At 41.2% G+C, this 17,015-nt stretch overlaps 1 protein-coding gene across 3 annotated transcripts in view; it reads right to left on the bottom strand.

Moving 5' to 3' along the window:
* The window catches only part of virma (vir like m6A methyltransferase associated), a 152,825-nt gene that overhangs the window by 47,069 nt on the left and 88,741 nt on the right, over positions 1-17,015 (bottom strand). For all 3 annotated transcript variants that reach the window (XM_068031581.1, XM_068031582.1, XM_068031583.1), the window contains exons 17-20: positions 16,714-16,846; positions 13,435-13,587; positions 6,449-6,609; positions 4,552-4,648 (exon numbers count right to left, since the gene is read on the bottom strand). In XM_068031581.1, coding sequence (XP_067887682.1) covers positions 4,552-4,648; positions 6,449-6,609; positions 13,435-13,587; positions 16,714-16,846 — 544 coding nt within the window. The remainder of the gene's footprint in view (positions 1-4,551; positions 4,649-6,448; positions 6,610-13,434; positions 13,588-16,713; positions 16,847-17,015) is intronic.

Here is a 17,015-nt window from a genome sequence, read left to right as displayed (position 1 = left end):
TATCAATTTTCACCCCATCCATTACCTCTACCATCACTGCTTCTACCAATAATTTGACAGCATCCCCTTCCTTAGTAAATATGATACAAAGTACTCATCAAGTATTCTGACCTTGCCCTGCACCTCTAAGCATATTGTTATGGAGTCATGTGTATCACCGTCTTTGTCTCGAATAGGTATTATGTTAACTGCCATTCTACTCTCATATTCTCTCTGTATCTTAGCATATTGAACATTCTAGTATTTGATATACTTATGATCCTCTTTAGCAGCAAAACTAACCAGAACCATAGAAGACTAGTCCAACATTTGACATGGTCCCCATTTCTTTGCCACCTTCCATTATATCTCCCTGACTCCCAATTTGTTCCCCGTCATTTAATCTCTCCAGTCTACCACCCGATCAAAACCTTACCTTTGGTTCTTGTTCCACCCTCTCCCATTACCCCTGCTTAAAACCTATCACATTTCTAACTTTTCCCAGTTCTGATGAAAGATTATTGACCTGAAACATTAACACTGTTTCTCTCTCCACAGATGCTGCCCGACCTGCTGAGTATTTCCAGCATTTTCTAGTTCAGATTTCCAGTATTTTGCTTTTGTTCCCTTCCTTTACTGAAAGACACTGTATTGACTTTTCCGCTGTATATTTTCCCTACCTCACGCATGCCATACCTGTGAATCTAGTCAGTGAAATAAGGAGGCTACGTGGACCATGAAAATCATCACAGCCAACCATCCCGTTCACTGAACATGACTTCTTATACACACACTTATAGCTGATTTTTTATTTTCTTCTCTCTCTCTCAAATTGGAAACTCAAAGGCCAACTATTCAGTGCATTTACCATGGGAAGAGCCCTTCTTCTAACCAGCTAGTACTGAATGCTAAAGGATTTCAGCACATTTCCAAAAGAATGAGGGGTGGCACAGAAGAGAAAAATACTCTCTGAGGTTGGAAAAGGATAACAATGAGCAAATGGAAAAATTCTGGAAGATTTTAGCATGTATTTTTATCTTAACAGCCTGGGTGAAACTGACATTACTCAGAAGGACCTTCAGGCCACAGTCTCTGAGGAAGTAAACTGCCTTTATTTTCTGACACCAGCACTAGCTTTGCTTAGTCAAACACCAAACACTAGTATAAAGATTGAATCATTTTCAAGGTAGGTTTGTCCTTCATAATTCTTAACTGTTTTCAATCAAAGCAGAAACAAATATTTTCAATTAAATTAGTATTTCCTAATTTACTCACACCACTGTGCCAATGTACTAAAACGATTTATAGTATATTGATAAGATTTAGCAGATTGAACACCTGAGGTGTTCTGTAAATGTGAAAACCATACTGTAGTAAATATTCAGCATGCCATGGTTACTAACACATTGTACATATGCCATTTATGTTGTATTTATAAATTAATTGTTTCCAAAACCAGAATTAAGTACTGCTGACCAATATTCCATGTAAGCTGCTCGACCATGCAGCAACCCAAAAGTCCCCACACACATTGTAAGTAAGTTGGGCCCTTTAAAATACCAGCACAAAAGAATTTTAAGAGGCCACGCACTTAAATAAATCACATGTGCACTCCAAAAAAAATCAGAAGGAACATTGCTACTGAACATGGCATTTCAGCATGTTTTTAATTTTATATTTGCATTTCCAAATTACGACAGTTATAGAACTGTAATCTAAGAACACAATTCTGTTTCCTTGTTTGTTCATTCACTGTGGATTGCCTGGAACAGGGATAGGCACCAACATGTTGCACCTCGGACATTTGACAAAATTATTGACTCAGCCACGGACATGGGGGCAATTAATCTGTAAATAAAGTGTACGGCCAACTTAATGCCATCAAAATTTAAAACACATTTCTCCCTATTTAGTGAGATACCTGGTATTGTTTTTGCTTCCATAAGTAGTCAATTTCTGCCTGCACAAAGCAGCGATGCAGAAAATTCTGATATATGTCCATGTCAGGAGTGATCATGATCTCTCTCTCTCGCTCTTCCCCCGCTCACCGTGTCCATCCCCCTCCCCCACCCACCTCTGGGTCCTACTAGGCCCCCCCCACCTCTGGGTCCATCCCTCCCCCACACCCCCTCTGGGTTCATCCCTCCTCCACACCCACTCTGGGTTCATCCCTCCTCCACACCCACTCTGGGTTCATCCCTCCTCCGGGTCCATCCTCTCTCCAACCACCACCAACCCCCCCACCCCCGCCACCTCTCCCATGGGTCCATCCCCCCTCCACCCCTCCCACGGGTTCATCTCCCCTCCACCCCTCCCACCCACTCCAGACTCATCCCCTCTCCACCCCACCCCCGCCCCCAATCCGGGTCCATCCCCTTTCCAACCTCCCCTCCAGGTCCACCCTCTCTCCACCACCGCCCGGCCCCGTCCCATCCCCCCCACCCCACTTTCCCGCCACCATCCCCCCAACTCCGCTCCCTGGGCTGGTGCTCATTTAAAGAGCTGCCCAACTCCGTGTGCTCCCTCAGCGCCACGCTGTGTGCTGGCCCATCACCTGCTCTCCCCCTCTCCTGCAGCAGCCATTCTTGCTCACTCTCTCAGCTGCGCAAAAACAGGTGTGGCCAATCCCACCAAGCACGCCCGCGCCGTGAACCGCCAATCAGTGCTCATTCTGCCCAGACAGCATGCTGTCAGTCACACACACTGAGCAATCACAGTCAAGCGTCTGCCATCAGACGCAGATCCCATCAATTGAAGCTGAGCCATGGGCAGCTCGTTGTCAGAGGACTGGCAGACCAAATGGCAACCATAGACCTCAAATTTTTTTTTTTACCACAGTCACTGGTGTCCGTGTAAGGACACGTTGCCGACCCCTGGCCTGAAAGTGCCTCCAAACATCATTTTCAGAGGCCGGGGAACTGCCTGATTTCAGTAGCCTTTGGCAAAAAATGGCGAATGATTGAAGATAGGAAAACAACAAAACAACAAAAGAAGTTTCACACAAATTAATGCACAAGTCACATAAATCATTTATGTTACATCTGTTCCATGCCTGGTAATCCGAAACTGATTAAGGCCACTGTACAACTAATTTTAATTTGGGAATTATTTTGCAATGAATATTGACCAGTTGCACTGTACTATTTTCTCAAATTTTCTCCTCACCTAAAGGCAGCGACTCATACTGGAGTGAAACTCCATCGGTGGTAGCAATCTGGTACCTTGCTTAAGTGCCCATTCATTATATGCAAAAATAGACAATGTCAGCTGTGTATATTGAGTGCAAATTGGCTGCCGCATTATAACAGTGAAGAACAATGAATCACTTCTTAATCAGTTCATCACTGAAATGCTACGGGACATCTGAAGTCATTCATGAAAGGCACTATTTAAATACAAGTCTTCCTTTTTATTTGACTATTACAACATAACAGGTGAAAATACATACACTTTCCAGCAGGTGTCACTGGATACCAATCAGCAGTGTTAGTCAACCCTGATTTTGTTCTCACCTCCCCAGCCAAAGGCCAATGAGGCCAACTCTAACACCTTCACCATTTCTCTATCGTACATCAGTAATGCAATAAGTGTTGGCACTAGGACTTTAATACAGTGCAATGGTGAACATGGTAATCATGGGAGACATCGTCCCCATCCACTAGGGAAGTATAATGGTGGATATTTGAAACTTTAGTAAGATCTTCACTTGAACAGTGTAAATATTCAGCAATAAAATTGTTGATTTGGTCCTACTAAACTTGAACAGTGTACAAGAGCATATTTAGGGCTGTGCACCATGAGACTGCAGTTCTAGTGGTGATGGTAGTGAGAGTACCAATATTAAAAGGTACTGCTGGATCGCAATTTTTTTTTTCCATAGCATGTTAGCACTAATGTGCTTAAGTAAGCCCAGTGGTCAGTAGAGCAAAATCATTCCTGATTATAGTTTAGTATCACAGAATTTCCAGAGAATCCCATTTAGTCTTTGGTATTAAAAATGAAAAGCAGAAAAAAAACATGTTCCGATGCTAGTTTGCAACAAAAAATTATATTCTAGGTAAGAAATCAGAAGAGTTCAAGATACTGTCACAACTTCATAATACTGAGGGACTAACCAGTGTCATAAATTTGAACATACAGCTGGAGTTTGAGCTTCAATCCAACAGAGACAAATAAGAGATTTTCACCACAGCAAGTTGAATGAAATAAATTTGGTTAATAATAGGCACAAATACAAAGCACAAAATTGCCCATAAACTGGCAGTCTCTCTTCAAGACATCAAAATCATAACTAGTAAGGGAAATAGAAAAATGAACACTGAACATGATGCTGTTCTGAAGACTTAATTACAGCACATTACCAGGAAAGGGCAATTTTAATTCTACAATGAACCTACGCTTTACTGACCAATCTTTCTAAAATTTGGAAAATGCTCCATTTCTCAGCACTGGCATTTCTTACATTGCCAAGTATGTATATGCATGTGCGTGTACATTCTGCTTCTCTTTCTTCTGCTGTATCTTTTTTTACATAAAAAATATTTGATCTATGCTTTTTATTTTTGCACTTACCATATCCAAATCTGTGTCAAGCTCCTCAGTTTGGAATGGGGAAAGCCATAGTGTCTTTAGCTGGTCATCCAGAACATCTGCCAACACATATGCAGTCCTAGAATAAAAACCAAAATGTTTTTCTGTCTAGAAGTATAAACACTGACTGATGAACAAACCTTTTATGTTCAAATTTCAAAGGTTATTCCTTTCTCAGAATATGAATATGCTATTTTAAAAATAACTTTCAAGATTCTAGAATACTGGTGAACCACAACTCAGGTTTACAAACCTGTATAATATTGTTTTCAAATGAAATCTTATGTGACGCTGCACTATATTTCGCTAATTACTACAAAACGATTTATGGCCACTTCAGTTCATTTGGGAATATCACAGTCCCAATTTGAATTAGACAAAAGTAAAACATTGCAATGCCAGAAATCTGAGATTAAAACAGAAAATGCTGGAAACACCCAGCAAGTCAGGCAGCATCCATGGAGAGAAACAGAGTTAACGATCCAAGTTGAAGAATATTCATCAGAATGACATCTTATGAAAGGTCGTAGAACTGAAAGGTCAACTCCGTTAACTCCAGCATTTTCTGTCCAAATTGGAACAAGTTTAGATTTACTTTAAATTTGTCTCTTCAGTCATTGTTACCCCACAAAAATAATTTGTTAAACTGGTACAAGTTTGGTTTTAATTGTTAGCCTTCAAATAGAATGACAATGCCGAAAACTTAAATCACAGTTTTTTTTTGTTGTTTTTCATGTCAGTGCACATTGTGAAAAACATAGCGAAGAATCATAACTGGCTTGTAATTCAGTTCCCTGAGTTTGTTTGTTAGACATACAGCCCTGTTTGATGAGGACACTATCATTTCAATAATAGTCAACAAAGTATGCAGTGATCAAGAAATTTTTAATTTAGCTGTTCCATCCTGAACCCAGTTTCAATAAGTTTCAGCGAATATAGCCTATCCAGACTGAAGCCAGCTTACTCCTTCCTATTTTGAAATATTTAAATTTTAAATTAATCTACTTTCATTAACAGCAAAATTTTCATGTGTGCTTAGAGACCTGATACTTGTAGCTTTGTTTCTTTCTTGATTTCTTGCAATATTTTTTGTTCAAACAATGAACATCCTGGGATTGAACTAACTGGTTTGCAATTATTAGAGTCCAACAGTGAGAGAGCTGCGTTAAGATAAACAATTGATTCTGAAACACGACTGAATTAGTTCAGCTCCCTTCAGCTCCATATCTTCTCCAAGCCAGCAGGAGCAGTGATTACTCAAACATTCAAGACGACATGAAAAATGATCAGACTATGATCCTAAGACATGGAAGTGTCAATATGCCACAGATATCAGTTTGAGGTCAATATCTGCTGATAATACGAGAGCAGCGGACTCACGGAGCGAGATTCCACTGGTGCCCAGGTGACGGGTTAGGAGGCGGGGAAGGCTGATAAAAGGTGGGGGAGGCTGGTACATGCCAGGGAGCCACTTTGGGACGGCTCCCCGACATAGTCCTGCCGCTGGGCCATTTTACCAGTGACAGAAACGGCATGGCTCAGCCACCCGCCGACCGCAGGGAGGCGGCAAATTTAGCCATTGAAAGGCCCAATTGAGAGCTTTCCTCCTGAGCCACTGGAAGCACCCTCCCACATGGGGAAGCCGCCACCTGCAAGGAGGTCATATCTTTTATATCTTGCGACTAGGTTTCAGAACATGTTCTCAGCTTTAGTAATTGGACCCAATTGCTTATCTTTAAGCCATCACCTTGCTCGCAAAAATTGAAATTGCTTTATTTTTTAAACAATGCAAGATCTTATGGCAAAACATACTGGTGCTCCTAATACGCAACCAATTCAATCTGCAAAAGTGATAGTTTCAAAGATATAGGTTCTGTACCTGTTGTTAAATTGGATTAGAAGAGATTCTGAGGCAGGAAGGAGAGGCTCCACATCCTGCACAGTGACCGGTAATACATCTGGTGTTGTTTCTAACATCTGTCGCAATCCAACAACATTTTCCAGTAAAGAGTCAAAACTATCATCCTCTTTGCACAGTTCCTGTGCCAAAAAGAACATTTATTTTTACAAATCTGCCATCTTGCTACATATACTTAAACGAACGGGAGGGCAATAGTAAAATCTATGTTAAAATGAAGACTAATTTATTCACAGAATATGGGTTAAAAATGTTGGAATATTTATATTACATAATATTCACCATAAACAATGTGCAATTAAAAATGTCAATTTCTAGACTGTAATGTACAACTCATTTTTGTAAATATCAACTATCCTCAAGTTTATTAGATTTTTAAAAATTAGCTGAAATGTTTTAGTTCCCAAACATACATTTCAGACTGAATACCATTCAAAACTGAAAGGATAAAATGGGAGTGCAAAGTGTAAATATGCCTTCATGCTAAGGGGTTCATATATGAACATATGATATTTTCAGCCAGCACTGGAGTCAAGATAATATTGGACTTAATGTCATTCTTAAGTATTGGAAGAGTCAGAAATTATGAGATGGGCAGAAGTTTATAATGGATATATATCTGGGGATAAGGTGGTAAAATGTGTGACAGATTGTGATTTACCTGCTTTTCGTAAATAAAAACTATGGCAAGTCTCACTAAAATGAAAACTGTGAGCCTTTCCTTTGGAGTGTTTCCTCCAAAGGAAATTCAGAAGTCAGAAGGTTAAAGTTGAGTTAGGCCATCTGGGAGAGAACTCCAAACAGCTTGCTAAGAAAGTCTCCAAATTGAAAAATGCATTTATAATAGATAAAATCATCATTTGGAGATCACAACAGAAAGTAACCTTAAAGATTATTGGAAGAATTTTAGTTTTCAGGTCATGAATACATGTGGCAGAATATTGTTTTAACTGGGGTCCTCCATATACTTGAAGAAGTGAACTTATATTTTTTCAATTCATCAGGGCACCTTCAATGAAATTGGAACTTTTTTATTTAAATCTTTCCTCTTGATCAGGATGTAGCACATATTGTGAAATTCATCTTCAGTTGCAACTATAAGCAGGGAATTTCAATTCCCCCCTCCACAGCCCCCACTTTCAACTTCCTTCCCTCCTTTCTTGAAGGTGAATCAAGCTGATATAGCATGAAGAAACAATGCACTGGCAGCCGACGAATATCTATCCACGAAAAAAGTTGTATTTATCTAACAATTCCTACATTCCTATCATAGCATTTGTTTGTATACAGACTTGTATGAACAATCGCTGAGAAAACTCTCCAAGAATCAGTGTGGATTTAGGTCAAGCAGAGGAACCACGAATATGTTTTTGCACTGAAACAGAGCCAGGAAAAATGCAGGGAACAGAACATGGTGATAGGTAAATTGGCCGTTGTAAATTGCCCCTAGTGTAGGGAGGTGACAGGGAATATGGGATTACTGTCGGGTTAGTATAAATGGGTGGTTGTTGGTCGGCACAGACCCGGTGGGCCGAAGGGCCTGTTTCAGTGCTGTATCTCTAAATAAATAAATAAACAAACATGCGCCTGTTTCTTTCATGGACTTCACAAAGGCCTTCAATACCATCAGCTGGAATGGACTGTGGAAACTACTGTCTAGACTGGGTTGTTCACCTAAGTTCCTAGAGATAGTCCAACAGCTGCATGTAGGATAGAAAGGTCAGGTGAAACTGAATGGAGCACTCTCTGGCAGCGTCCCCATCTCCAATGATGCAAAACAAGGGTGTATTCCTGCACCAACCCTCTTTTCCATCTTCTTCAGCATGATGCTTCAGGAGCCCATGACAGATTAAACAGAGGGTACTTACATCCACTTCCAAACAGATGGCAACTTTTTCAATCTACGATGACTCTTGGTGCTTACAAGTACCACATAAGTGCACATCTTGAGATTTCTTTTTGATGATTGTGCCCTTGTGGCCCATACACAGAAGCACTACAGTTCATTGTGAACCGTTTCTCAGAAGCAGCAAAGACATTCGGCCTGACCATCAGCCTTAAGAAAACAGAAGCACTGGCCCAACCCCCAGCCTGTGAAAATTACAAACCACCACATATCAATTCGATGACAAAAGTCTCAACACTGCTGATCAATTCACTTATCTGGGCAGGGTTATTTCAAACGATGCCTCCATCAGCAAAGATATCGACAATTGCTTGTCCAAAGCAAACACCACTTTTGGTCACCTCCCTAATGACCCCGGAAAATTCACTCCTTGTGCACTTCAACAAAAGCCAGGTGTGATCACTACCCTCTTGTATGGCTCAGAATCTTGGGTCCTATAAACAAATTAAACTACCTGAACACTTCCATCAACCCTGCTTACACTCCATTATGAAAACAACTGGCTGGACAACATTACAAATATTGAAGTCCTTAGCAGAGCAAATTTACCCAGCATTGAAAGCATTCTCCTACAACAGCAGCTGCACTGGACAGGGTATGTGTCACACATGGACCAGCTGAAGAAACAACTCTCCTTGACTAATAGCGAACAACGAATGTGGAAGTCGGAAACTGCCGACAGGAGCAACTGCCACTCAAAAATCAGGAATGCTACGCACAGGTTTGAGTCCTGAAAACATGAAGCTGTAAGAGAGAAATATCGAAAACAGGAGGAAACTGCTTCTGCCCGGGCTCTCCCAGGTCATGAATTCCTGTGCCGCAAATGCTCAAGAGCCTGCAGATCTAGAAGTGGACTATTTAGCCACCAGTGAGCGTGCCAGCACCCATAGAGCCGACTCTTCCCTTGATCTTCATCTGCAAAGAACTAGCCATCATTATGGTGTTAGAGGGGATTGTCACAGCTAAGCCCAAGTTAAGTGATGTCCAATTCTCATAAGAAATGTTTATATAGCAGTTTATAATGTGGTGCACAACCAATTCAAAACTTTTAATAGAACATAGAACAGTACAGCACAGCACAGGCACTTCGGCCCACGATGTTGTGCCGACCCTTTAACCTACTCTAGCATCAAACTACCTACATACCCTTCATTCTACTATCATCCATGTACCTATCCAAGAGTTGCTTAAATGTCCCTAATGTATCTGCTTCTACTACCACTGCTGGCAGTGCATTCCACGCACCCACCACTCTCTGTGTAAAGAACCTACCTCTAACATCTCCCCGAAACCTTCCTCCAATCAGCTTAAAATTATGCCCCCTGGTGATAGCCCTTTCCGCCCTGGGAAAAAGTCTCTGGCTATCCACTCTATCTATGCCTCTCATCATCTTGTACACCTCTATCAAGTCACCTCTCATCCTTCTTCGCTCCAATGAGAAAAGCCCTAGCTCCCTCAACCTTTCTTCATAAGACATGCCCTCCAGTCCAGGCAGCATCCTGGTAAATCTCCTCTGCACCCTCTCTAAAGCTTCCACATCCTTCCTATAATGAGGCGACCAGAACTGAACACAGTATTCCAAGTGTGGTCTAACCAGGGCTTTATAGAGATCCCTCCCCTCTGTTCCTCCACATTGCCAAGGATCCTGTCTTTAAGCCTGTATTCTGCATTCAAATTCGACCTTCCAAAATGAATCACTTCACACTTTTCCAGGTTGAACTCCATCTTCCACTTCTCAGCCCAGCTCTGCATCCTGTCAATGTCCCGTTGCAACCTACAACAGCACTCCACACTATCCACAACTCCAGCAGCCTTTGTGTCATCGGCAAACTTACTAATCCAGCCTTCCACTTCCTCATCCAAGTCATTTATAAAAATCACAAAGAGCAGAGGTCCCAGAACAGATCCCTGCGGTCACTGAGCTCCAGGCTGAATACTTTCCATCTACTACCACCCTCTGACTTCTATGGGCCAGCCAATTCTGTATCCAGACAGCCAAATTTCCCTGTATCCCATGCCTCCTTACTTTCTGAATGAGCCTACCATGGGGAACCTTATCAAACGCCTTGCTAAAATCCATATACACCACATCCACTGCTCTTCCTTCATCAATGTGTTTTGTCACATCCTCAAAGAATTCAATAAGGCTTGTGAGGCATGACCTGCCCCTCACAAAGCCATGCTGACTATCTCTGATCAAACTATGCTTTTCCAAATAACCATAAATCCTGTCTCTCAGAATCCTCTCCAATAATTTGCCCACCACCGACGTAAGACTGACTGGTCTGTAATTCCCAGGGTTATCCCTATTCCCTTTCTTGAACAAGGGAATAACATTTGCCACCCTCCAATCATCTGGTACTACTCCAGTGGACAGTGAGGACGCAAAGATCATCGCCAAAGGCGCGGCAATCTCTTCCCTCGCTTCCCGTAATAACCTTGGGTATATCCCGTCTGGCCCCAGGGACTTATCTATCCTAATGTCTTTCAAAATTTCCAGCACATCCTCCTTCTTAACATCAACCTGTTCAAGCATATCAACCTGTTTCACACAGTCCTCACAAACGACAAGGTCCCTCTCACTAGTGAATACTGAAGCAAAGTATTCATTAAGGACCTCCCCTACCTCCTCCGACTCCAGGCACAAGTTCCCTTCACTATCCCTGATCGGCCCTACCCTCACTCTGGCCATCCTCTTGTTCCTCACATAAGTGTAGAACGCCTTGGGATTTTCCTTAATCCTACCCACCAAGACTTTTTCATGTCCCCTTCTAGCTCTCCTAAGTCCATTCTTCAGCTCCTTCCTGGCTACCTTGTAACCCTCTAGAGCCCTGTCCGATCCTTGCTTCCTCAACCTTAAGTAAGCTTCCTTCTTCCCCTTGACTCGCTGTTCCACATCTCGTCATCCAAGGTTCCTTCACCCTACCATCCCTTCCTTGCCTCATCGGGACAAACCTATCCAGCAGTCGCAGCAAGTGCTCCCTAAACAACCTCCACATTTCTGTCGTGCATTTCCCTGAGAACATCTGTTCCCAATTTAAGCTCCCCAGTTCCTGCCTAATAGCATTGTAATTCCCCCTCCACCAATTAAATATTTTCCCATCCCGTCTGCTCCTATCCCTCTCCATGACTATAGTAAAGGTCAGGGAGTTGTGATCACTATCACTGAAATGCTCTCCCACCGAGAGATCTGCCACCTGGCCTGGTTCGTTGCCAAGCACCAAATCCAACATAGCCTCCCCTCTAGTCGGCCTATCTACATATTGAGTCAGGAAACCTTTCTGGACACACCTGACAAAATCTGCTTCATCCAAACTATTTGCACGAAGGAGGTTCCAATCAATATTAGGGAAGTTGAAGTCACCCATGACAACAACCCTGTTACTTCTGCACCTTTCCAAAATCTGCCTCCCAATCTGTTCCTCCGTATCTCTGTTGCTATTGGGGGGTCTATAGAAAACTCCCAATAAAGTGACTGCTCCTTTTCTGTTTCTGATTTCCACCCATACTGACTCAGTAGACAAACCCTCCTCGACGACCTCCCTTTCTGCAGCTGTGATACTATCCCTGATTAGCAATGCCACTCCCCCACCTCTTTTACCTCCCTCCCTATTCCTTTTGAAACATCTGAACCCCGGAACATCCAACATCCATTCCTGCCCCTGTGATATCCAAGTCTCCGTAATGGCCACAACATCGTAGCTCCAAGTACTGATCCATGCTCTAAGTTCATCACCCTTATTCCTGACACTTCTTGCGTTAAAATAGACACACTTCAACCCATCATAATGGCTGCAACTTTGCCCTGTCAACTGTCTAACCTTCCTCATAGACTCTCTGCACTCGGTATCTGCCTGTTCAACAGCTACCCCATCCACTGATCCGTAGCTCCGGTTCCCATCCCCCTGCCAAACTAGTTTAAACCCTCCCGAAGAGCTCTAGCAAACCTCCCGCCCAGGATATTGGTGCCCCTCCAGTTCAGATGCAACCCGTCCTTCTTGTACAGGTCCCACCTTCCCCAGAAGGTATCCCAATGATCCACATATCTGAAGCCCTCCCTCCTACACCAGCTCTGTAGCCACGTGTTCAGCTGCACTCGCTCTCTGTTTCTAGCCTCACTAGCACGTGGCACCGGTATCAATCCTGAGATTACGACTCTGCTCGTCCTGCCTTTTAGCTTCCAACCTAACTCCCTATATTCGCTTTTCAGGTCCTCATCCCTTTTCCTAGCTATGTCATTGGTACCGATGTGTACCATGACTTCTGGCTGCTCCCCCTCCCCCTTAAGAATCCTGTAGACTCGATCCGAGACATCCCTGACCCTGGCACCCGGGTGGCAACATACCATCCGGGAGTCTCGTTCGCGACCACAGAATCTCCTGTCTGTTCCTCCAACCATTGAATTTCCTATCACTATCGCTCTCCTATTCTCCCCCCTTCCCTTCTGAGCCACAGAGCCAGGCTCAGTGCCAGAGACCTGGCCGCTATAGCTTTCCCCTGGTAGGTCGCCCCCCCCCCCCCCAACAGTATCCAAAACGGTATTCTTATTATTGAGGGGAACGGCCACAGGGGATCCCTGCACTGTGCGCCTGTTCCCTTTCCCTCCCCTGACGGTCACCCAGCTCTCTTTATCTTGTAACTTAGGTGTCACTACTTCCCTATAACTGCTCTCTATCACCCCCTCAGCCTCCCGAATGATCCGAAGTTCATCCAGCTCCAGCTCCCTAACGCGATCTGTGAGGAGCTGGAGTTGGGTGCACTTCTCACAGGTGAAGTCAGCAGGGACATAAGTGGTGACCCTTACCTCCCACATCCTGCAAGAGGAGCATGCAACTAACTGCCCTAGCTTCCATCCCCTCTGCTCTAAATTGACAAAAGAGATTAAAAAATAATAAAGGAAAACCTTACCTTCCCAAACCCTCCACACAAGAGTATATAGATGCTTTGCTGTCAAAACATCTCTTTTTGAAAACTGTAAACATAAAATGGCTGAATCATTATAAACCATCCCACAGTGCCTTTTTGTTGTAAAAGCTCATACCGTTACAACCTTATCCAATTCAAACAGCAAATGATCATTAGTAGATTCCTTCCACTTTAAGAGCTGCTTCACTTCTGCAGCACTGAGCGCTGAAGAGCGGGGAGTCTGGAGCCCATCTACTTCCATAGGAGCACTTTCATCTCCACAACTGGCCTGCAGAACAATAAATTTATTACACACAACAATCTTTAAATCTGAAGTCTTCAAAATGGATTTAATATTCTAAAACTACCAAGGCAATGATAAACATTTGTTTTTAAAAATTATTTTGTCCAATTATTCAAGTCTTTTTCCCAGATTATCTGACTCCAATACTGTAAACAGTATGTATTTTAAAAACAGAACACACTAACAACATAAAGCATGGATAATACAAAAGCAGATAGTATTAGTTAGACAGATCAGATGCTTTCATTCCTCTAAATGATTAAACCAGAGTAGGCTTCGATTCTGATTTTGACTAATGGTAGCATTTAGCCGAATGGCAAAACTATTCAAATTCTGAAAGCACTGTTTGTTGTCCCTGGTCAATTTCTTGTAACACTTAGTTAATAAACTCATTTGTCTGGAAACATGTGATAGTTGTGGGAGCTGTGCAAAGAGAATTTTGTCTTCTACTGCATACGATGCAAGTCTAAATGAGCTCCACACTTGCTTAAACAATTTTATTGTAATAATTTTCTTTGTTGTATTGTTATATTTGATCATGGCTACATTTAATTCATCAAATAGAACACTGCAAGTGAAGGTCATTGTCAAGCAAATGTCATTTAATTTTGCAAAAACCAGATCACTTACAAAAATACAACTGGACTGCAAGAAACAAAATTTATGGAAACTGGTGAGTCCATTGAAAGAAATTAGTTCTCCAAAAATTAAAGACTATTACAACCTGTTAAACAGTGCAGAATCTGTACATTTATGTACACTTAACATAAACAAACTATGTAATACTGCTAAGACAATTTTTGAAACATTTAACCAAGTGGTTAAAAAACAGTAGACAGAATCCTTCCTAATAATTGAACCAGATACAAAAGTAGTTTGTTAGGCATTTTTAGAACTAGCCTTAGACTGGTTGTGCAGATTCAAATGACTCTGCACCACCCACTGATTTCGTAATAAAAAAACAATCTTTTGTTCAAGTCATGATACGTTGCGTCCATATACAAACCCATTAAGAGGTTTCTTCTAGATTGCACTTTCGAATCGAGGCTTAGTATTCTTATACAATGTGAAGACAGGGGAGGAGTGCATTGCATCAAGGTACGATGTTACATTTGAGTGTTTAATTTACCCACTCTGTGGTTTAGAATTTAGTTGTTATTTCAAGTCAATGACAACAACAGGTCTCTGCTATCATTATGATTACTAGAGCATAAAATAACCAGTCCTATTTCCTTAAATATACTCCAGGCTATCTTGATTGTAGCAATACTACAAGCAATGATGGGTAGAAAATGGACAGAGAGTGTTAAGGCTAAATCAAGACATCACGGTTTTCACACCAACCTCATTAGGGTGTAAAAAATGGAGGCCAATTGTTATAATGTTTTTGAAAAATATACACAAAATAGCCTGTGTATTTTTCAAATGAATATACTTGGACGATGAAACAATTGAACACCCTTTTCCTGGAGTAAACTCTTTAACTATAGGCACTTGCAACACTTTATGGGTGTCAATGCACAGCACCTGACACTAATCATTGCTGGATACTGGTGACAATATTGTTATCGACCAGCTTGGCAAAAAAAAAAAGCTAGAGGGGGTAAAAAACCTCCACCTTGATATAAGCTTTTTGTCACAATATAGGCAAGTAAGTTATACAATAGTGAAACTGATAAAGATTTTACTAAACTGCAACCATAAAACAGAGAAGTGGTTAATCACTGGTAAGATTTATAACGTTCATTAATTCCAAGGTCATACTGCAATGTCTTTCTGTTGCAGCACTAGAAAATCACCTGTGTCCACCTGTACTAGTACTGCATTTTATTTGAAACAAAAATCCCTATCGCCATGCTGTTCACGAAGTGGTGAGAAATGGCACTCCTTTAACTGTATAGTAATTTGCCTATCTAAACAAGTCAAGCATGCACACAAGTTCACACACATGTACAGCATCTAATCGGCAGTGAAACAAATTTTTCAACAGGTTTCAATTTGTATCTTTGCAAATATTTGTATTCATCAAGATGAGACATGTTAGTGCTGGAGAATGGAACACTTTTCTACTGTGGCACCCCACATCAGCAATAAACATAAGCAGGTTAGATGCATCGCAATATTCTCTTTACTCTCCTTGAACAATGTGCTTTATTTAGCCTCAAACTTCAATTGTAAATAATTAATGTTAGAAGTTACACGCATAAGCCCTAAATCATGTGCAAATGTAATAATTACAAGCTACTCAATCAAGTTATATTTTTCTGTTATTCCAATTAATTCCTATGACCTGACCCAGATTGAAGTCGAATAATACTCCTGAGTGAATGAAGTCTCACTGTGTTTCACTTTGGAGCCAATTCAGACCTTGATATCTGATTTACATTAGACAAGTTTAGTATCTGCACACTGGTGAAACAGCTTTGCATCAATGCTAAAGTCATAATGTTAATGCACTGCAAGATGACATAAAAGAAAACAAATTGAAGAACCGGACAAAACCTTTAACCTACCCCACTATTTAAAAGACAGTGCTGAACTCAGATTGTCGCCACAATTATTCAGTACTTTGCCCCATTTGTTTACACTAAAAAGTTTATGAACGGAACCTCTAACTGTGCACATGAAATGCAATTATTGGACCACTGGGGAATGAGGAGCACCTACCGTGATATTAAATATTTGGCACAATAAATGGAACAAAGCATAAGTTATTTTCAAAACAAAAGAAATTTCAGACAACATCTTCCATTTATATAGCACCTTTATCATCATAAAATGTCCCAAGGTGCGTCACAGGAGTGTTATCAAACAAAATTTGACACTGAGCTGAATCAAACCACCACTATTTTTTGCTTCAGAAATATAATTTAACAGTAGTTTTGACACAATTTAATACAAGACATTTTAACGTGGAAAAATTAGCAAAACTCCAAAGTTATTAAGGTTTGAATACTTCCTAATTATACAGTAAATATCAATGACTCCCTAAAAATGGTGAGGATTATTACAAGTAATAAAGTCACATAGCACTAAATATATAAGTATTGTAATTAGTTAGGTTTTTAAAACTAATAAATTGATAAAACAAAACTCATTTCTGTCACTTACCAAATTGTCTGTGTTTATGATCTGCCGCAGAAAATCTAACAATGAGGAAGCCAGCTCAGCCATTTCTTTGTTGAAATTATGAACCACACGTTTTAGCAGACAATGGAGGGCATTATTGTTCTGTCGCAGAGCACTATTCAGAGAAAAAAAAGATAGACTAACTCCATATTCAATGTCAAACATTTTCATAATTTATCATTTCACATTCAAAATTGACTTACAGGCACAACCTAGAACATGACTTTGGGTACAACTTAAAGCACAACTTTTTGTTGCATTCAGCAATGAGAGGTCTGCTTTAT

This window comes from Heterodontus francisci, chromosome 5 (assembly GCF_036365525.1).
Source record: "Heterodontus francisci isolate sHetFra1 chromosome 5, sHetFra1.hap1, whole genome shotgun sequence".
NCBI lineage: Eukaryota > Metazoa > Chordata > Chondrichthyes > Heterodontiformes > Heterodontidae > Heterodontus > Heterodontus francisci.
Note: the sequence above shows the minus strand (reverse complement) of the source record. Positions and strands in the feature narration are given on the sequence as shown.